Source organism: Apodemus sylvaticus, chromosome 2, assembly GCF_947179515.1.
Source record: "Apodemus sylvaticus chromosome 2, mApoSyl1.1, whole genome shotgun sequence".
In the NCBI taxonomy this organism is placed as follows: Eukaryota; Metazoa; Chordata; class Mammalia; order Rodentia; family Muridae; genus Apodemus; species Apodemus sylvaticus.
Window position 1 is genome coordinate 184,568,168 of NC_067473.1, and position 22,955 is coordinate 184,591,122.

Below are 22,955 nucleotides of genomic sequence, written 5' to 3' on the forward strand. Positions count from 1 at the left end.
AGTCCTCACAAACACAACCTCTGTGGAATTTGGAAGACTGAAAGCCAGAGTGGGTGGCTGGCTGCTAAGGGTCTGCAAGTTCCAACACAGCTCTGGGCGGATTCAGAATAATTGCTTCCGTTCACTGCAGTCCCAGGGATGGCAAGGTCCACTAACTAATATGGTTTAAAAGAAAAGCACCCAAGTTAAAAACTCCAGTGAGTTCTCTGCAGCTTCCTTATCCTGAGGGCTGGCTCCCCCTGCCCCCATTCTCCCCTGTTATCTGTAGCAGGCGTCCACCTGCTCCCTCCCCTCCTTCCTCACATCCTGTCTCCCACTTCTAACCTCTTTCTGCCTTCACACTCTGTACACGCAAGAACACTCTAAGTATTTAATACAAATAGTCATTCATGAGGACGGAGCAGGTCTGTGAGTTCAGGACCAGCCTGGTCTACATAGTTAAAGAGACAGAGAAGGAAAGAAGGAGGGTGGGAGGGAGGGACAGAAGGAGAGAGGGAGAAAGGAAGGTTCAAGTCTTCACAGATTGGACTCTGGAAGGAGTCACTCCAGCAGGACAGAGCCGCGGGCCCAGCACATCCTCTGAAGTCATTTAACTGGCAGCAACCTGCACAGTCATGCCTCTGCAATCCCTGGCTCCCTTCCAGAACTGGGCACCTGAACTAGCAAAGGTTTTTCTATGTTCTCTTTAGTGCACATGCAGTTAGCTTTTCCTGTCCTATCAGAGACCTGAGGCAACCTACAGAAATGGCTCACTGTTCTCTTGACCCAAAAGGTCCTATAAAACCATGCAAATCAGTAGTGTCGAACGCCCTCATTAAGAATGCCTGTGAAACTGCCCAGGCCACCAAAGGTAAACATTTCTGAGCCATCCATCTGAAAGATGACACTGTAAAGAAGCAGCGTGTGCTGTGTGGAGGTGCAGTCAGTGTCCCCACACCAAACGGTGGGAGGGTGTCCCCAGAAGAGTGCTTAGAGTACTGCTGAGGTGGATGGCTACGGAGTGAGGACTCAGGGGGTCACTCTGGTCATTGACTACACCCGGATTAACCAGGCTCCTGAGATGTGCCCCCAAACCTACAGAGCTCAGAACTGAATAAACCTGGGAAACACGGAGATGATCCCAGTGGGAACAGAATAAATCCAGAAGAGGAAGCTGCGTAGAAGAGACGTCCCAGAAGAAAGGAAGAAGCCCTCCTCAGAAGTCCACAGAATAATGCATTTGTTCTCATTTCTATTCGCTGCCAAGAGAAATACAGCAAAACTTAAATAGTCTTTCAAGCAGCAGTTTATGTTGCCTCTGTGAAGAGTACAAACTGGCAGGGGTCTCCTCCAGGACTGAGGTCCGGAAGACAAGTGTGGATTCTCCTGGCATCCTGGTCATTTACATAAAGAAGGCCAAGACAGCCATGCATCCGCCTCCAGCTAACCAGTATAGAAGTGAACAAGTAAAGTGTTCAATGAATGCTGGAGGTTGGGGGAGGAATCCACTTTGGGCCAGATTGAGGTAACTGGGCCATATCCATTACATAACTAACGGGCAAAAGTGTCCCATCTGAGAAATGCCAAAGTTGTCCCTTCACTTCTGTCTGGCAAGGATCTAATTTATGCACTGGAATCCACATTCAAACTAGTCCTGAGCTTCTCTTTTTCCATGTAAATTAGACAGGGTGGCAAGGCGGGGCATTTCCACACAGAAAGGCTCCCTTTCAAAGGAAGGCGAAGAGCTGCTTGTAACTGTTACCCTCCCTCCACAGCTGCTATTTAAATCCTGCGGTGGGATTCTATTGTAAAATTGTATCTTACCTAAGAAAATTGAGACTGGTTTCGCAAACAACAAGGCAAATCTAGGCAAATGAAACACTGAAAGGCTGAAAACATGGACTGTCTCCCTCGAGCTTACAACAGGTGACAGCATTCCTTCAAAGACTGAAGAGCAAGGAGGGGTGACTGAACTGTGGAAGAGGACATGGAGATTGGGGCTATGGGCGGGGCACTGTGTGGAACATCCACTGCGAATTAGCATCAGTAAGTCCCAGCCAGGAAAGCAAACAGAGAGCAGGAGACACTAACATTTCGGGCAGTAAGTCAGGGCTCAGCTAGGAAACCCCACATGTGGTGCTGGTGGCCATATTGGAAATGTGGACTCCAGTCTTCCTCTTGCCTTGGTCCCTCAATTCTCCTTGACTCCTTCTCTTCCTAAGCACAGAGAGAAAGAGAGAGGCTTCAACCGTGTGACCTTAGGTCACTGAAGAGGGTACCCTCTAGGGGACTGTAACTGCCTCCAATCCTCTGACTGAAACGTCATTACCCAAAGCAAACTCAACTCTCATCAGTGAGCAGGAGAATGAAGACCAAACCCCATACCAGAGTCCAGAGGAATGTCGTGCGGTCTTCAGCCTTGACATTTCCTCTGAGAATCACTTATGCTCCCCACAATTTGCCCACACCCCCACCTTCCTCTCCTCTATGAAGGGGGCATTGAAGTTACAACCACCAGGTGAAGAAGAGATGTCATGCAGCTTCCGAAGACACTGTAGGAACAAGAAATGAGATCCAAGAAAGCCAGAAATGCCTTAGAATTATTACAAATAGAGGATCTTGCATACTCTCCTCTCAAAAGACCTAGAAGACCTAGAAGCCACAGAGGTGCCCGAATCAGGTTCTGCCTATGACTCCTGTCACCTAGTTTACAGGTATGACTTTACTTGGCTGCTGTTCACTGAGCCAGCATGTCCTGCATGCAGGGCACAGGCAGGAAACACTCGGTTGCTAATGTTTTCTCCACAAATGTGGCTACTTTCCGAGTACCAATGGCTTGATCATTGGAGCCAGCCTCTCTAGGCTACTTGGATCCTGAGCTGTTTGATAAACTTACTGAGAAGGGCAAAGAATAGACACATGGGCACCAGGAAAAGCTCTTCAAGCCCCGCAGTCCAACCTCCACAGTAGGGCAAAGCAGGAAGCCATCTCACTGGCTCGGGACCCACAAGCCAGTAGGCGAGTAGAGATTTGCCTCTTACGTCTGTAATGCTGGACAGATACACAGAGAGAAAAGCAGACAGAGAACCAGGAGGTGGTGGTTTGGTGATGGTTCAGCTGCTAAAACTCTTGCCTTGGGAGCCTAAGAACCTGAGCTCAGACTCTCAGCACCACATTTTTTAAGAAGAATAGAAAGCCAGGCACATCAGCAGACCCTTATCATCCCAACAAGAGACAGGGTGAGCCCTGGGGCTCACTGGTCAGGTTAGTCTAGCTGAATGCCAAACTCCAAGATCAGGTAGAGGTGTTAGCTGCCCTAAGACACAAACCTGATCTTCTGAGTTAGATTCCTGGAAGCCTCAACGTCACAAGGCTGTCCTCTGACCTCCACAGTCATGGCACTGTGCACTCACAGGCATGGGCACACACATACACACAAAGAAATAGTAAGTAAAATTAAGTTTGAATTATTTTAACTGTAAGGCTTGGAGTGATGGAACTCAATGCTGGCCTCTGGACATAAAACCCATGACATCCAGAAACATACTGAGGAAGACACACACACAGACACAGAGTGCACAATCACGTACATGAAGATTAAAACCCACGATAGACATTAAAGTCCCTCTTGTTACTGTTTTACATGGAAAACACCAGCTCTCGTTTATTGCTGTTTAACCTTGTTTTTTCCACCCCAGTCATGAGGAAGGTTTTGTTTGTTTTTTTAATGTGATTTTTGAAGGACTGGATTGGCTCTGTCTAGAGTCACATTTCGAAACCCAACCACACGACCGATTCTTTTTACTGCTCTTCCACAAATTTCCCACATCTGAGCATTTAAATCTGTAGATACAATCAGAACTGGGAAGCTTCCTGAGAGCAGAAGGCTGCCCACGCTTTATGAAGGGCACCTACAACAACCCGGACAGCTGCCCATAGCCCTGCACTAAACAACGCCTCCTTCCCAGACCAAACGCTACCCTGAGAAGCCATTCTCAGCCCATCTGTGTGTGATTCCTGGACAGGACCTGCTCCAGGTTGGCTTGTCTTCTTGCGGTGTTCCACCTTTCCTGGGCCTCTGCAAACAGAAGTTTAACCTCCTCCCACACCGCCCAGCCAGCTCAGACTGGATCTCGGTGGCTGGGGCAGTTTTATGAGGCTCCTGTACACCTTATTCTTTGGAAGACAGCTTCCGAACCTCTTCCAAGCAATAGTAAAACAAACATTGCCACCCGCCAGCCCAGCCTTGTTTGCTTTCTTCTGAAATTGCTGTATTTACCGTGAAAACCACAGACTATAAACAAAAGCGCCTGATCAGAGGAGACCTTGAAACTACTGCGTCACCGCATCAACACCTGGGGAGGAAGGCAGTTGACTGAGTCTAGAATACACTAGAATACACAATTTGTAAATCGATCTTTTATCTAAAATTTATCTTACTAACTGGAAAATCATTAAGTATTGTGCAGCTTCAAAGGGATGCATGGGACCTTCATGCACAAAACAGAACTTTGAATCTTTTTAATGCTCAGGATGGGGAGTCCAAGGTTAAGGACTACCCTAAGACATAGGATATATCCTCTTAAAATCCACTTAAAACAGTGCTTTGTAGGGGATGGAAGTAGCCAAGAGACTCGACAAACAACACAGGCTCCTGCCATTGCCCTGGGTCGATCTCAGAATTTGAAGGGAAGACCCTGTTACTGAAAAGACCACACATTTCCGACACAGAGCTGGAGAATCAAGCTGAAGAGATCTGGAAGCCTCCTCCTTGAGGACTGCCTCTCACAGTATCAGAAGGTCCTGTGCAAGCTGCCAAGGGAGGAGATGATCAATAATCCCACTTAGCTGAGGAGCCAATGACCACTCCGGGTCATCACCCCACGAGTGCTACAGTAGCACTTTTATCGGTGAGGGGGTTGGGGGTGGTGTAGCCAAAAACTGTCTATCTTGACTTCGATCCCATTCAATAAGAGGGAAGTCATGTCTGGTGCCCTAAACCTAGCCAGCTGCCAGTGACTGGAGAGGTCACAGGTTCCAGAGGAGACCCTGCTGCTGGCACTTGCTTGAACCAGTTTCTCACTGTATTCTGAATTCTTATCCTAAGCTCACAGCTAAGTGTAGCTCTCATCCCTCACCAGAGAAGCTTCTTTCTGCAACAGAGACCATCACAGAGGTGCACACGTGTTCAAACTGTAAAGAATAAATGATAGACCTAATGCCAACTCATTAATACATCTGCAGTACAACCAATATGTCCACGATGCAGCTAATGCACTCAAGACTCGAGAAAACAGCAAAAGAGCAGAAAGGTTGTAAGAGCCAGAGGGCCAAGACGTCTGCTGCCCCATGTCTTCCAGACACAGCAGGGAAGTGATACCCCAGAACACTCCACACTACGGAAGGCCGAACAAGACCAGCATAGTGACAACTCCAGCTGACCTGTCAGACATATGAAGGAACTATCACAAGGCCCGACCTAGAAAAAGACCTACAAGCAAGTAACAGGGGTCTGGGGAGAGAGTCATTTTCTTCAGGACAAATTCCCAATAAGTTCTACAATCCTAAGTGATGTTCAGTAGGTAAACATATGGGGGAGGGGTACAGCAAGATTAAGGAAAAGGAGACCATGGGTTTGTGAATGGGGACACAAAGGAAGTTGAAGCAGGAAGAGATAGGGTTAAAAACAATGTCAACACAGCACTCGTGTATGTAACACTCAAAAACTAATTAAAATTTAAAATATTAATAAATAGGTATGTGGCATTTTCCTCCCACCGCACATACTTTTATGTATGCTATACAGAATGTGAGAACTGAGCCAACATGGCGTTTCATAATATGCCTATCAAGGGGCTGGGGGGGTGGCTCAGCACTTGCTGTTCTTGCAGAAAATCCGGGCTCAGTCCCCAGCACCTGATTACCTCACAGCCAGCTGTGGCTCCAGCTCCGGAGGCTCCAACATCCTCTCCGTCCTCCACAGTCACCAGTGTGCACACGCACATGCAAAACACACAAGTAAACCTTTTAAAAGTTTTAATTATCCTATTATTTTTAAATGAATGGGTGTGTTGCCCACATCACGTCTGTGTACCACCTGAGCATCTGGCCCCCAGAGGCCAGGAGAAGTGCTGGATCCCCTGGAACTGGAGTTACAGGTGGTTGCAAGCCACCTGTGGGTGCTGTGAACCTAACCCAGGTTCTCTGGAAGAGCAGCCAGCATCTTTAACCACTGAGCCGTCTCTCCAGCCCCAAACAAAACCTTTTATACATGCCTATAGTATGGTAAGTTCAGAGGGGCTCTGGAGAGTGTTTAATTAAATTTGCCCCAGCTCTGTCACCTAGAAGCTATTAAGAGAAAGATAAATAAACCTTTGGCCTATATAAGTCATTGATGGTGTATGGCCTGTTCCTCTGAATTGCAACATTATCTCCAAATTGAAACATTTGCCCTGGGAGCCTCAGGTAAAAACAGAAGTTAAACTAAAACTCAAGTACCTGAGAGACTAAGAACCTGGAAGAGGCTTTCGGGTTCTGCCGGCATTATAAAAGGAACTGCATAATGGCTGAGGATAGAGGCTCTGAACAGCCATTCCGCAGAGGGAAGGATGCTGCTAATGCTTACCCATTGCGGTTGGCCTTCTAGAGATGTAGCTACTTTTGATTATCCCTATTCCTTGTAAGTAAGCTTTCACCCATACTCCTTTAATGGTTTGTATATGCTCAGCCCAAGGAGTGACACTATTAGAGGGCGTGGCCCTGTTGGAGCAGGTGTGTCATTGTGGGCCTGAGCTTTAAGACCTTCATCCTAGCTGCCTGGAAGCCAGTCTTCTGCTAGCAGCCTTCAGAACTCTCAGCTCCTCCTGCACCATGCCTGTCCGGATGCTGCCATGTTCCTGCCTTGATGATAATGGACTGACCCTCTGAACCTGTAAGCCAGCCCCAATTACATGTTGTCCTTATAAGAGTTGCCTTGGTTATAGTGTCTGTTCACAGCAGTAAAATTCTAACAAAACACTCCTGTTAGTAACCCTAATAAAAATGCATTGAATCACTGAATAGGACATTAGTGCAATTATTATTTTGGTCTGTTGTGAGTTTCACCTCTGGGGTGAGTAGACATATGTGCTGTGGCTCCCCAGGAAAAGTCTGTCACACAACAATTGGACCAGTCTTAGGTTTGTTTTGAAGGTGTGGCTTTTGGATTTCTGTTACAGTGGCTAATAAAATTTTATTAAAATATGGCTCATTAGGTTAACTAGTATTAATAATTTAATGATATTTTAGAAAATCAACTGGCATACTGTAAGGAGTAGGTAAATATTAGCTGTTGATAGATCTTTTATCATAATCAGTCGTCGGTTCACTTGCAATCACCTGCTCCAGGCCACATATACTGCAGCTGTGGCAGCTTGGCACTTTCATCTCTGGCGCACTCAACAGAGGCTCCCTGAATCCACTGCGATTCAAGGTGGCATCAGGATGTTGCTGTGCACACCAATCATCACCACTAGATAGTAACAGTAACGAGAGGAGCACATAGTCCGAAAAGCTGTCCTCTGAGCGAGGTAGGAATAATGGCTCCTAAATTACTTCCATGAAAAGGAGAATCATAGGCCTGAAATCCAGGTACCTCTCCACCTCAAGCCCAATCCTTCCTAGACAACGTTACTAAGAAGCATCAGCTGCCCTTAAAGCCAGAAGTGAACTCTCCATCCACCCACAGTTCCTCGCCATAGCTTTGTAGTTAGGCCTTATCTCTTCCTACCTTCAGGTGTAATTATTTGAATACACCTCTTATCTCCCTCATTAGATTACAAACTCCTCGAGAACTACATTTATATCCAACTCCTCTGGAGTGTAGCAACACTGTCACATGGTACACTATGACACTACACATTCTAGATCTCTTCTGACTGTCTCCAAGACAGCCTAGTGTGGAAGATCCTCAGCCTACCACCTTACTTACTAACCATATGCCCGCATGCACAGAATTCCCATCCTAAAGTATGAAGGGCACCTTGATAAATGGGGTGTAACTAGGTCACGTGAGATCACATGGAAACCATTCTAAGCACTTGACATTGAGAATTTCCATATTTAACACATTTTTTAAAAAAGACTTGCTTTAGAGTTGGAGAGATGGCTTAGCACCATCTCAGAGCACTGGCTCCTCCAGCAGAGGACCCAGAATCAGTTCCAGCACCTACCCTGAGTAGCTCACAACCACCTGTAACTTCAGAACCAAGAAAAGCATCGCCCTCTTCTGGCCTCTACAGGTACTGCACTCACATGGTACACATACACATAACACATACACTTAGGCAAACACTCCCATACACAAAATTAAATTTAAAAACAGGAAAAAAATATGTATTTTTAATTATGCATATTTGTATAGGCCATGGATGCCAGAAGAGTGTGTCAGATTCTCTGGAGCTGGAGTTACCAGTGATTGTGAGCCACCCAATATGAGTGCTGGGAACCTAACTCAGGTCTTCCACAAGGGTGCTTAACTGTTGAGCCAGCTCCCAAAACTCTCTATTGTTCCTAACTGGCAGTGTTAGCTATTAAAATGCTCAGACCGTGATATTTATTCTGTACTTGGTAAGAATTTAGGCCAATAGCCTCACACACAGTTTGACAGGAGGAATTGTGGCATATGAACGTACATCACAAGTTTATTTTGTATTTATTGGGGGGGTGCATTGACTGTGTCTATGGGTGCAGTTGTGCATGCCACAGCATACATGTGGAGGTCAGAAGACAACTTTCAGGCATTCTTTCTTGCCTTGTCTCTGCAATAGTGTGCTCCTAGCTAACTGGCCCTTGAGCCTCAAGGCCTTTTTACTCACAGAGAAATCTTGTTAGCCTCTCACTTCTTACTCAAAAAAGGGGAAACTAAACTTCACAATTAAATCTGCCCCTTCTTTCCTTATCACTCAAAATCACAAGAGTCTCCTTCTGATGAACACTATGTGCTTTAGACTTATGTATTTTATTTTATTATGTGTATGTATGATTTGCCTGCATGTGTGTTTGTGCACCACCTATGTGCCTGGTGCCTATGAAGTCAAAAGAGGACACTGGCTTCCCTAGAACTGGAGTTACTGATGGTCATGAGGAACCACGTAGGCCCTGGGAACATCCAGTGCCCTGAAGGACTGGGCCATCTTGAAGTGGAAATTTCTGGTTTCTTTAGAGACTCAGTTGTGTCATGTGATGTTTTTCTGGAAACTGCCTTGTGAGAAGATGCTTTGCTGAGGCAGACACATGAGAGGATGCCTGATGTTTGGAAAGAGTGTAAATAGAACCCAATAGACAGTAAATGAGGCTCTTGCATTGGTTCGTCTTGCAACACCTTGCTGGTCTTTGCTCCTTGAGACTTTGTGGAGAGAAAAGTACAGAAGAACTTCTCGTGGTATTCCAGCTACTTCTTGCTGCTTGCTTCCTTGGACTTCTGCTGGCTCTGCAGAGCCTCGTGGTTTCTTCTGGATTGAGCCCCTGCTGCTGATTCATGTTTGGTGTTTGCTGATTGGACTGGAGTGCTGCTTCTGTGTTTGATGTTTTAGACTGGATTCCTGGTATACTCAGAAGGAAGATCAGAATCGCCCCAAAGAACAACTTCTAAACAGGTACACATCCCCCCTTGTCCTATTAGCCATCTTTCTTCTCTAATTTCGATCAGAGAAGGGCTAGAAGGGCGGTGGGAGCATTTAAGAACGAACCCTTATTAAAGTCGGCTTTGAAAATCTAAGCTTACACCATCTCTCCAGCACTTTAACATGCACAGATTTTTGAAATCCTACGTAGCTCCATAGAAGAATGAAACAGGCACTGGAATCTGCTCCCCTCCCCTCCTCTAAAATATCACTGAAGAAAATAAACTCATGGTTAGCTCATTTCAACCGTCAATTAGGAGTTTAGTAGTGGTGGATTAGCTATAGACAGAGGTTATCAGCATGACCTTCACAAACACTGCTATCTACAGTCCAAGTAATGTCCCAGTGAAGGGTGTTTAAAGGTCCTAATACAGACTCATGTAGCTGTTGGCTTGGAATCCATCACAAATTTTCAAAGTTCTCTGAGCAACAAATTATTACATCAGAGTTCAGGTTCACTGAAAACCTGAAGGAAGAAATTCACTTGAGCTGTAAATACGGTTTCCAAGACCAAGATGACCTCTCTCCAGAATAAACTCAGCTGTACTGTGTACAGTCCTTGGTGAATATCAAGTGTCAAATTCACCCACAAAGACCTTGGCAGAAAACAAGGCCGCATGTCGGATAGGGAACACCTGAGAAATCTGTAGTTAGCGGCAACGTAAAAGAGTTCAAATGTACCAAGAACACAGAAGAAAGGAGCTGAGGAATATTGCTTGAGACAAATACTTGAGGTAGGGGAAGGCTCAGGTTCTCTCACATGGCTGTGAAGGCCAAGCGGTAGAATTTCCAGGCAAGCAAAATTCCAAGATCTGGGGGGTCTTAAGCACCGTTCTAGTCTCAGCTCTGCCCCAAAAGGTCAGTGACCTCGTGAGGACTGCATGACCTCACTGTTCTCAGATTTCTGAACTCCAGCTCTGAATAGCAGCAGTCTCTGGTGGCAAAATAATAAAGCCTAAGGAGTCTGAATTGTGATGCTGAATATACGTATCAAACACCCAATAAATTAAGCTGCTTGATAAATTAAACTTGAAATTGTCTGTCACTGTGTATGAAAGAAAGGAAAAAGACCATGACACCAATGCTAAGCGTGGTAGGTGTTGATGATCCCTCACTCGGGGTAAGGAGAGAGAAGGATTTTAGTTCAGTCTCTGCTACATGGCAAGTCTGAGGGCAGCCTGGGAAACCTGAGATCCTGACTCAAAATAAAAATAAAAAAATATATGAATCCAAATCTGAAGAAACTCCACAGAGCAGGCGCTGGGCTGGTGGAAGGCAGAAAATGTAACACATAAGTGTTACAAAAGACCAGCGTGTTCAACCAGCGGGGCCCCGAGCAGGTGGCTCTGCGGGTAAAGCACCCACCATACAAGCACGAGGACCAGAGTTCGAATCCTCAGCTCCCATGTAAAAAGCTGGGGTGGCAGTGTGCATCTGTAACTGGGGACAGTTGGCCTTGGGGACAGAGATTAACTGCACTGACTGATATGAGAGTCTCCAGGTTCAGCAAGAGATCCTGACTCAAAAAATATGGAAGAGAGCGATAGGGAGACACTTAATATTGGCTTCTGGCCTACATATACACATGCACATGCACACACACATATGCATGTGTGCACACACTAATGAGAAGTCTTCATTTGTATGTTTAGACATGTAACCTCCATGGCACAGAGTGAGGCTGTACCTTCAAAATGCCTTCTGTGGTCGCCAGAAAAGGAATCAGGTTACATGTCCTACACCTAAGCCCCTGATTTTTCACCACCTACTTTTTACATTGCACAGAACAGAAATTCTTCCTTTAAATTCCAGCTCCTGAAACATCGTGACTCATGACCTCTAAACATCCACTGCTTGGCAGGAGTGGCCCCGTGATAGACTTAGTGGGTTATGAAATAGGCCAGAGTCAACAACTGCAGGATCTCAAGAGTTGAAACCTTCTTCCAGTCCAAAAGGCCTGACCTTGGGTCAGGGGCCATCTCTTTCCTCCTGGGGACAAGCTCCTTGGTTTCACCTTCATGCCTGTGTTTCCTCACCCCTAGGGTCACAGAAGGACAAATAAACCACTCTTGCTTTCATGTAAGTCAGCTTCTCCTCTCAGCACACACAGACTTTTGTACAACTCCATTCTTACAAAGCAGTTTTCCAGAAAAGGGAGAAATACAAAGGGAAATAGGAAAGAAACCAATGTAAAACCAACATAAAATAAATGAAAGTAACTCTCTTCATCTAACACAGGGAATATGACATTATCCATCTGGAAACAAGGATGCCAGTAAATTATATTGCCATTACGACCTCTGAGACAGAAAGGTGTGAGCCTACCTCTTTGGCGTGTGTCTCTAGCCTTTAACCCCCACTTAGGTGAATTGTAACAAAACACCAAAGGAGCCAGTCCATAAGAAAGTCAGTAAAATCTCTAGCTGGACTCTTCCAGAGCATCCAGGGCAAAAGCAATAAAGACTGAAGAAACACTGTAGCCCTTAGAAAACAAGAGAAGAGATACCAAATGCAGCTCGGGATGGGGCGGGGGAGGGGAATGGAAGAGTGGAGAACCCCACACCATCCGAATGAGCAGCACACACAGAGCCAACCCTTACTGCGGACAAACGGCCTATGAGAAACAAGCTGCTATGCGCCCCAGTCAGGGTCAGCCTCCCCGCCTCTGGAAGCACCTGCGTCTCACATCTGGGCATGTCTGCAGAGTATTTTAAGACAGGCTGACTGAGGAAGAGGCCAGCCTTGAGGGGGCTCACCCCAGAATACTATCATGAGAAAAGGTGACAGTCAACGGTGTACCCACAATTCCCTTCTCTTTGCTCACTGACCTGCCCAGACGTGAGTGGGCACCTTCACAGCCGACATCACTGTCCCAGACTGTCCTGGCCAACAGGTCTTCCCTGACTCAACAGGCTGAAGAAGCCTCTGACCAGGAGCCAGAGGGAACCCTTCCTCCCTTGGATCATCTCTTCTCAGGTTTTTGGTCACAACAAGAAATGTTGCGGCTACACAAGGACTTAAGGAAATGGAAAAGGACAGAATTCCCGGAGCCAGTTTTAGAATTCTCCTGTGCAGGCACCTTTGTCACAGAGTCTTGAGATTATGTTTTTAAAACAAGAAAGTGGGAGTGGGGATGGGATGGGGGCATCTCTACAATGTGTCAGAGACTAGGGGTGGGGAAGGCTCCCAGGAGTCTATGGGGGTGACCTTAGCTGAAGAGCATAACAGTGAGGATATGGTACCTCAAGAGGTCACCTCCTGTAGCCAGGCAGGGTCCCCAGTGGAAGGATACAAACACCAACCCACCCACAAAACTTTTGACCCAAAATATGTCCTGTCTACAAGAAGTGTAGGGACAAAAATTAAGCAGAGACTAAGGGAATGGCCCACCAGTGACTGGGCCAACTTCAGACCCATCCCATGGGCAAGAACCAATCCCTGGCACTATTAATGATACTCTGCTATGCCTGCAGACAGGAACCTAGCATAACTGTCTTCTGAGAGGCTCTACCCAGCAGCTGACTGAAACAGATGCAGAGACCCACAACCAAACATTAGATGGAGCTCGGGGAGTCTTGGGGAAGACTTGGGGGAAGGATTGAGGTATCCAGAGAGGACAGGGACTCTACAGGAAGAGCAACAGAGTCAACTAACCTGGACCCTTAGGGGCTCCCAGGGACTGAGCCACCAACCAAAGAGTATACACAGGTTGGCCCTAGCCCCACCCCTGCACATATGTAGCAAATGTGCAGCTCAGTCTTCATGTGGGCCCCCAACCACTAGTGGGGGCTGTCCCTAAAGCTGTTACATATTCCACCTGTCTGTGGAGTATGTTCCCCTAACTGGGCTATCTTGTCTGGCCTCAGTGGGAGAGGATAGGCCTAGTTCTGTAGAGACTTGATGCTCAAAGGTTGGGAGGATACCCAAGGGGTAGGGGAGCTCTACCCTCTCAGAGGAGAAGGGGAGGATAAGGGAACTGTGGGGCAGGGACTGGGACAGGCAGGGGGCAGGGACTGGGATGTAAAATGAATAAATAAATTAATTAATGGAAGGACCAAAACAAAACCAGAGAAAGCCAAGCATGATATCACACTCCTGTAATCCCAGCACTTGAGAGGTGGGGACAGGAATATCAAAATTTCAGGCCATCCTCAGCTAGGTAGCAAATTAGAGGTCACCCTGCCCTATCAAAACCGTAACTCAAAACAATAAAATAAAAATCAAGTAAGTAGAATAAATAAAATGAAGAATCTGACTGGTAAAGAACTTTAACTGGCTCCAGAGACAGTCTCTCTCCCTTCTCATCGTCCTCCGTGTGCGGTTTCTACGGAAACAACCGTATACTGGGCTTTGAGGAACGCTGGACGTCTGTTTAGCTACAACCTTGTTTTCTCTGCTGATAAGACAGCTGAGATGACCTCGTCCTCAGGGCCAAGCTGTCACCTTCCTCTTCAGATCAGCTGTCCCTGCCCAGAGCAGGGCTGATGAACTCCCGACGCTCCTTGAGAGAAGGAGCGGGTGTGAGGGTCTCTGAACCCTGAGCCACCAGCCGTTAGTGCCCATTTCACAACTGCACGTGGCCTCAGGGACTCGAGGAAGGGGTTGAGTCTACAAGCTGAGGAAGCCCGACGGCAGGGGGATTCCATCTACCAGATGCAGAGGCGACTCATTTATGATCTGTGCAGACCTCCTAGGGTAGGTAGGTGCTTCGAGGTCACCCACACTCCTATAGTAAACCTTACCCAGGCTCTGCGCAGAAATCCGATAAACCCATTGGTTTCTCAGGGAGAACTCTGGTTTGTCCTTGGAACTTTAGAAGGAAGGAGATGGCACTGCCTAGACACACCCCTTAAGAAAAATTCCTCATGACACATTCATGGGAAACTTCGAGATTGTGCCTGGTTGGGAATATCATGACTTCAACCAATCTAGAACTTTGGTTCTAAAAGAACTTAATTGCTCAAGAAATTGGAGGACTTGAGCTAGAGTCACATTTCATTGCTGGACATGAAAATCATCCAAATTCACTTGAGAATAGCATGTGCTCAGCTCAAGGAGCTACGATGACGATGGCCCATTGTTCCTTTACAACATCTAAGGAAGAAACAATAAGGTTCTGGAAACTTGGCAGAGGAGTCTGGACATGCTAGGCTGGAGATTCCCACAGTCAGCTCTCTAGGGCGTGCAATGGTTTTTCCAGCTGCAGAGGCGGGCAGGAGAGACAGACACAGTCAGGGGACAGAAGTGCCAACAGAGCTCCCACAACAGGCTGCCCGTGGCTGAAGCTTTTGGGAGAGTTTGCTCCTGGCTGTTGGGAAAACCGGGACAGAAGCCAGTCAACCTCAGAGACTTCTGTGCTGGATTTTGCCAGAAAAGAGTTGGGCTTTCAGACAAGGGGTGCTTGGGTCTCCAGCTGGAAAGGACATCCTTCTCTGGTGATAGTGGAGGGACAGAGGCTTAGTTTTAAAGTGGAAGTAGGAACTGAGAACCAACTAGCAGGGAGATGAGCTAAGAATCAGATTACAGGAAAGCCAGGCTCCTGCTCTGACAGTGATTCACACCTTGAACCCCTGCCCACTGGATAACAAGGAAACTTGCATCTGGGTCCATCTGCCTCCGGGCACAGAGCTGTTAGTTCCAGCACAGATCTGTTACCCTCCAGAGCCTTCCTGTTCTCCAGAGTAACCTGCCCTTTCACACAACCTAGAAAGGGCAAATCCCACTGAGAACCAAAGAATCAGGCTGCTGAAACTCAGCAGCACAGTCCTGGGATGCCCTTTGTATCAAGTTTGATCACACGATCCCAGAAAGAGCTTGAATATCTCAACCCACAGTATCCGATGGCTGTTCAGGGGAGGAGAAGGCGTCTTTTATGGGTAAAATTCAATGACTGAGAAACAGAAAGAAAAGGAAAGAAATTTCTGCTCCAGAAGAGGGTAGAGTAAGGTCAGAGCCAAACATGCTTAACAGAGTCATGTTGTATCCTTTCATTATAAGGTAACTACATTTGTATAAAGACGCATGCACAATGTGTCTGCAAAGCTTTCCCTGGAAACACTGCAAGGCTTACAAATGCTCATCAGTGGACATTGTTCTTACTAGCCAGCTCAACTCCCATGGGACAGTGACAGATGCCCTCGGAGGCTCCTGACAGGTGACCCACTTTAGATGACAGAGCCCCCAGACAATACAGTCCGATCCTGAAATTCATGCTTTTCCCCAGCACAAGCACTGTGCTGTCCCAGTTTGATTATGAGACTGTTCTTTTTCAAACTTTATAAACTGGACTCCAGTGGCACAGGAGATCATGTAAGAATGAAGAACTGGGACTACAAAAAGTTAAAAGCTTTCACACAGTGAAGAAAACCATCAGCAGAGATAACAGAGAGGAGGAGAACCTTTGCCAGACAAACCTTACACAAGGAAGTTAAAATGCAGAATATATGCCAGGCTGTGGTGGCACACACTTTTAATCCCAGCAGAAACAAAGGCAGGTGAGTTTCTGTGAGTTCAAGGCCAGCCTGGTTAACAGACCAATCTCCAGGACAGCCAAGACTGCACAGAGAAATCCTAACTTGACCAAAAAAAAATTATTAAAGAATATGTATAAAGAACTGTGTGCTGGCTAGTTTCATGTAAACTTGACACAAGACAGGGCCGTTGGAGAAGAGGGAATCTCAAATGAAAAAAAATTCCTCCATAAGAACTCACTGAAGGCAAGCCAATAGAGCATTTTCTTAATTAGTGTCTGATGTGGGAGGGCCCAGCACATTGTGGGTGGGGCCAACTCTTGGCTGGGGGTCCTGGGTTCTCTAAGAAAGCAGGCTGGATTAGCCATAGGGAATAAGCCTGTAAGCAGCACCCCTGCACAGCCTCTGCATCAGCTCCTGTCAATGATGACTTCCTTCAATGATGAACAGTGATGTGGAAGTATAAGCTGAATAATCCCTTTCCTCTTCCAAACTTTCTTTTGGTCACAGTGTTTCACCATAGCAATAGTAACCTTGACTAAGACAAGCTCCAACAATCAATCAGTGAATGAAACAAAACTGCCAATCAATAAATAGGCTGATGAAACAAATAGTTCCCCCAAGAAGAAACACAAACCATCATAATATAAATAACATTTTTATGTTCAACATCCTTAGCTAATCATCCTGAGTGAGGTAACCCAGTCACAAAAGAACACATACAGTATGCACTCACTGATAAGTGGATACTAGTCCAAAAGCTTGGAACGACCAAGATACAACTCACAGACCACATGAAGCTCAAGAAGAAGGAAGACCAAAGTGTGGATACTTTGATCTTTATTGGAAAGTGGATCAAAATACCCAAGGCTCACAGCCAACTAATAGAATGAACATAGGGTCCCCAATGGAGCAGCTAGAGAAAGGACCCAAGGAGCTGAAAAGGTTTGCAGCCCTGCAGGAGGAACAATAATATGTACCAACCAGTAGCCCAGAGCTCCCAGAGGCTAAACCACCAACCAAAGAGTACACATGGAGGGACCCACGGCTCCAGCTACATATGTGGCAGAACATGACCATTTCAGACATCAATGAGAGGAGAGACCATGGGTGCTGTGAAGGCTCGATTCCCCAGAATAGGGGAACGCAAGTCAGGAAACTGGGGGCAGGGGAGATGAGCAGGACATCAAGGGATGGGATAGGGGATTTTTGGAGGGGTGGTGTGGAAAGTGGATACCATTTGAAATGTAAATAAAGCAAATATCTAATAAAAAAAAGATAAGATTCAATTTCATCCAAGTCAGAATGGGTATGATCAAACAAAGAACCAAAAATCAAATGCCAAGCTAGAAAGAGATGGCTTCATGGCAAGAGCTTTTGCTGTTCTTGCAAAGGACACAGTCACTTTTCACTTGTTCTGGTCTCTGTGGGCACGGCACACATCCATACGCTCAGGAGCACACATGTACATGCATACACACAATTAATACGTTTTATAAAAGAGAAGATGTAGAAAAAGAGGAATCCTTAACCAGCTCAGGTCTCCAACAATGGTTAAATGGATAATGAAATGTAGTATATACACATGATGTAATTTTACTGGGTTATAAATATAATGAAAGTGTAAAATTTGCAGGGAAAAGGATGGATCTAGATTTTATTATATGATCCTTGTTAGGTTTTGTAGTTGTTGTTTTTTTTCTTTTGTTGTTGGTTTGATTTGGTTTGGTTTGGGGTTTTGATTTTGGGGGATTTGGTTTTGTTTGTTTTCTGTCAACTTGACATCTGGGAAGAGAAAACTACAACTGAGAAAATGCCCCATCAGATTCACCTTTAAGTAAGTCACTGGGACATTATCTTGATTATGGCTGATGTGGGAGGGCCCAGCATTGTGGGCAGTTGGACCTGTGTTGTATTAAAAAGCAAGCAAGCCATGGGAGCAAGCCAATGTGCAACATTAGTCCACTGCTTCTGTGTCAGTTCCTGCCTCTGGGTTCCAGAGCTGACTTCCTTCTGTGATACATTGTAGCCTGAGAGCTATAAGATGAAGCAAACTGTTTCACCCCCAAGTTGCCTTTGGTACTGGTGTTCACCACAGCAGCAGAAACCCAAGACAGATACTAAGTGAGGTGCCCCAGCTCAGTAAGATCAAAATCGCATATCTCTCATATGCAGATCCTAGCTTGTAATGTTTGTATGATGTTGTAATTACTACTTTTGTGTTTTCTAGAATGTCCTCCATTTCCCGTTAATCCTTTTACAGCAGCTGAGTTATAATCTTAACTTGCTGCTACAACTGGTTTCTCAGCCAAGGAAACCATGAAGCTCTAAGAAAACAGTTACCACACGCCATCTGTGTATAGCTCTAAACGCCACATTCATACAACATGGGACACTCATAAAGATAATTAACAAGCTAACAGTAAAACACAAAAATGACATGTATAATATAACTGCCATAGAAATCTATAGATAAATAGCATTTAGTTCTATCTACTGGCTTGAAATTTTCACCTTTCACAGGTAATTACCCAGGTTTCTTGGCAATCTATAGGTGCCACTGTGCAAAACAAAAATCAGATAATTAATTGTAGATCCCTCCAAATTTAACCACAATAAAACCTATGGGGAAACTGGAAATGGTTTTCACTGAGTAAAAATTTAACATTATTTACCTTAAGACACAGACTAGTCTGCCTTCTGAGGTCACACACACAATCTTAATTTTTTTTTCTTACCTCTGAACTTCTTGGGTGGGTTAGCAAGGTCCCCTGCTTCTGGGTGCACCACGCAACGGTCATCCACCAACCTGGAGGGAAAGAATGTTTATACTGTTAACATCATCACACTCATAAGCCACACACCACACAAGGACTTCGGGTAAATATTTGCAGTCAGAATACTCAGAAACTTCTTGGGAGTACAAGATTCATAAAAGGATTAGGTTCTGGAAAGAAAAGGAAGCATTGAGTGGTAGGAAACTTGTTATGTTTGCTATGACCTTGACAACCACCAATCACAGCTGAGCTATCTAAAACCCTGTTGAGGGAAATGTCCTGGCCTCTAGGATGTTGTGAGAATAACCACTGCCCAATCAGCAAGTTGCATATACATATTTAAAATAACATGCCTCAGATCAAGCCAGCTAATATACCTCCAAATATGGAGAATGGAGGGGCTCAGAGGGCCCCACTGTTGACTGAAGAGCATTTAGCAGGTGATAGCTGAGAAGAAACAAAGTTATTTTTCTTCAGAGGTACAGCCCTAGCAGGTTTCCGATGCTGAAATAGATGGCCCAACACTCTTGCACAAGTTGTGGGCAACCCTAATTGACTCAGTGGGTAATAGGAGGGTAAGAAGGAGGGATGACATAGGGCAAAAGAAACAGAGACGGAAGGAGTGGGGTGGGGGAAGCGAGGGCTGGGTACAATGTAAATACCTGGCATTCATCTGTGAAATCGCCAAAGGACAAATAATTTAAAAGTACGTGTACATATATATACATACCTCTACATATGTACATATAAAAACATAGAGGCTGGAGAGATGGTTGCCCAGTGGTTAAAATAGCTTACTGCTCTTGTAGAAGACCTAGATTTGATTGCCAACACCCACATGGTAGCTCACAACCATTTATGAATAAAGCTCTGGATATGGGGCCCTCTTCCCACATCCTCCCACTCCTACATACACATGCTGCTCGGACACTGCATACAGGCATACACATAAAATGAATAATTTTTAATGGAACACAGCAAAATGTTAACAGTGGTCAAAGGCCTGGTAGAGTAGTGCATGAACTTGAGAGGCAGAAACAGGTGGCTCTCTGAGTTTGAGGATGGCCTAGTCTACTCGGAGAGTTCCAGGACAGCCAGGGCTGCATAGGTTTGTTGTTTAAAAAAAAAAAAAAAAGACTCTTGGCTCTCAAGAAAGAGGAGAGAGAGAGAGAGAGAGAGAGAGAGAGAGAGAGAGAGAGAGAGAGAGAGAGAGAGAGAGAAGAAAGAAAGGAAGGAAGGAAGGAAGGAAGGAAGGAAGGAAGGAAGGAAGGAAGGAAGGAAGGAAGGAAGAAGAAAAGAAAAAAAAAGAGTGGTCAGATGCCGCAGTGTTTACAACGTTCTCACTTCCGTCCTTAGGGGTTGGTAGGCTATTTCTCTCTGGTGAAATGAGCCAGTTCAAGCCAAATTAGATTATATTAAAGGCAGGTTTATTGGGAAGCTGCTCTTGGGTAGGTGAGCTCACTTGCTGCAGGAAAGGAGGCCAGGGAACTGGCCATGGGTGGGTGGGGAGGGCACTCTTGAAATGAGAAGGAGGAGCAGAGGGGAGGGGAGGGGAGGGGAGGAGAAAAGAGGGAAGAGGAGGGGAGAGGAGGAAAGGGGAGGGGAAAGGAAGGAAGGGGAGGGAAGGGAAGGGAAGGGGAGGGGAGGGAAGGGGAGAGGAGGGGAGGGGAGGGACCAAAATGTTTGGATTATACAGGGAAGAGCCTCTAGGGGAAGAAGGGAAGCCCAGTATCTGGGCTGGAAAGTTCAAGGTTGGGGTCAGGGTATACCAGTTAGGAACTGAGGGATGCTGGGAGAACCTGGAGTTTGGTCTGCTTTGATTTGTAAAATATGTGCCTAGGACCCTTGTTCTGGAGCCTGAAACCAAACATGCCAGTCTTTTGTTTATAAATGAATAAGGGACAACATAACCTTCACAGCAGCCCAGCAAGTCACAGGAGGGTTCTCATGAGACTCAAGCCTGACTTCTCAGGGGCAGAGCAGTGAGCCTGACTGGCAGGGTTGCCTCAGTGCTGTGAGGATGTGTGAGGTACAAGCACATCAGCAATCCTCCCAGAGGGAGACGTCTGAGAGGAGCTGTCCCTCTCATCCTTCTTCAGTCTGGAATTAACTAGAATCTTCCAAATGGGTCAATTCCATTTATTTTGGATAAAAACTCAGCCAGTATGAAATGTTGGTTCCTGGTTTATTAAGTTACCAAAGGGACACACTTATTTATTTGCTTGTTTGGTTTGTTTGTTTGAGTCAGGATTTCGTTGTGTAGTCCTGGCTGTCCTGGAACTTGCTCTGTAGATCAGGCTGGTCTTAAACTCAGAGATCCACCTGCCTCTGTCTACCAAGTTCTGAGATTAAACCATGTGTCACCATTGCCTAGATAAGGATCTATTTCTTAAACCATCAGATTGTTTTATTCCCCCTATGCGATCAGATTTCCATGGGGGAGAGGTGGCCAAGCAGTATCATGCACATGTAGAGATATAATCCCTGTAATGCTGATTATATCTCATGTTATTCATACTAGTTACTAAGCATGGGTGACACAAGTTGCCGGGCAAACAGAAATTGCATCTACAGGTCTTTAGATGATGTTTTCTTAGAAACAGGAAGTTGAACTGTATCCAGAAAGCAAAGCCTAATGCCACAACCCCGAATCCAATTTGAGTTTCTGACACTGAGCTGGAAAAGCTTCAAGTAGACTTGAGTGTATCACAACGTCAGACTTAGACAAAACTCTGTGAAGGAACGGCCAGATTTTCTAAGGAGCTAAGACTTATTAAGAACTCAAAGCACAATGATTTAAAAAAAAAAAAAAACTCAGTCCTATTTAGGGTACATAAAAAGAATACAAGTGACATCCCCCGTCTCTGTGAATCCCATTCTAAGCTCCACCCCTAGTCTCAGTCTTAGAGAGAAAAGGGAAGGAAGACAATTAATCAGATCACAGCAAGCTTCTGCCCACAGGGTCTTCACTACCCAGAACCCAGAGAGAGCCAGAGTAACCTAAGGAGCTGCCCTGTTCCTGATCCGACTTCTGTGGAACCTAATCATTTCACCCTAAAGACTTAAAGAAATGGAAATGAGTTTGCAAAGAAGAAAGAAGAAAGGAGGGGAGGAAGGAAGGGGAGGAGGAGTGTCCATCTACCTGCTATAAGACATGTTACAGGACATACAAGACCACTGACACTAAAAACCCAATAGGCTGGGGCGCCAGAGATGGCTCCATGATTGAGAACTCCGGCTTTTAACAGGCTAGGGTTTGATTCCTAGCACCCACATGGCAGCTCACAACCATCTGTAACTCCCATTCCAGCAGATCTAACACCGTGCTCTTTTGACCTTGAAGCACAAGAGGCACACATGTGGCACACAGACATATATGCATGCAAACACTCAGACACATAAAAGAACTAAACAAAAGTTTTTTAAAAAAATTTAAAGTTGAGCATGTGTGCACCCTGCTGTTCTCACATCTGTTCCTGTGTGTGCATTCACCCTAGCAAGGTGGGGAATAGAAAGGACTGTAGGTTGAATGTAATATGATAGATGGAGAAGGAACTAGAGAAAGTGAGCATGAGAGGAAGGAGGGAAGGGCGAGCAGTGGGGGAGAGAATGAGGAATAGCAAACATGTGGAGATGCCCTGAATCAGAAACTTTGTATCCTAGTCAGGGTTACTATTGCTGTGATGAAACACTGTAATCAAAAGCAACTTGGGGAGGAAAGGGTTGAATGGTGTACACTTCCACATCATGATCCATCATTGAAAGAAGTCAGGGCTGAAAATCAAGCAGGGCAGAAATCTAGAGGCAGGGGCTGATGCCCAGGCCATGAAGGGGCGCTGCTGCCTCTATCTTGCTCAGCCTGTTTTCCAATAGAACCCAGGGCTTCCATCCCAGGGATAGCACCGCCCATCACGGGCTGGGCCCTTCAACATCACTCACTAAGTAACATAATGCCCCGAAGGCTTGTGTACAGACTGATCTTATGGAGGCATTTCCTCATGTGAGGCTGCCTCCTTTCCAACGACACTAGTTTATGTCATTAGTGATATAAAACTAGCCAGCACATA

General features: G+C 45.8%; 1 protein-coding gene across 2 annotated transcripts in view; it reads right to left on the reverse strand.

Annotated features, from left to right (window-relative positions):
- Itpr2 (inositol 1,4,5-trisphosphate receptor type 2) overlaps window positions 1-22,955 on the reverse strand; it is a 410,062-nt gene that overhangs the window by 363,068 nt on the left and 24,039 nt on the right. For both annotated transcript variants that reach the window (XM_052175272.1, XM_052175273.1), the window contains exon 2: window positions 18,850-18,920. In XM_052175272.1, the coding sequence (XP_052031232.1) occupies window positions 18,850-18,920 (71 nt within the window). The remainder of the gene's footprint in view (window positions 1-18,849; window positions 18,921-22,955) is intronic.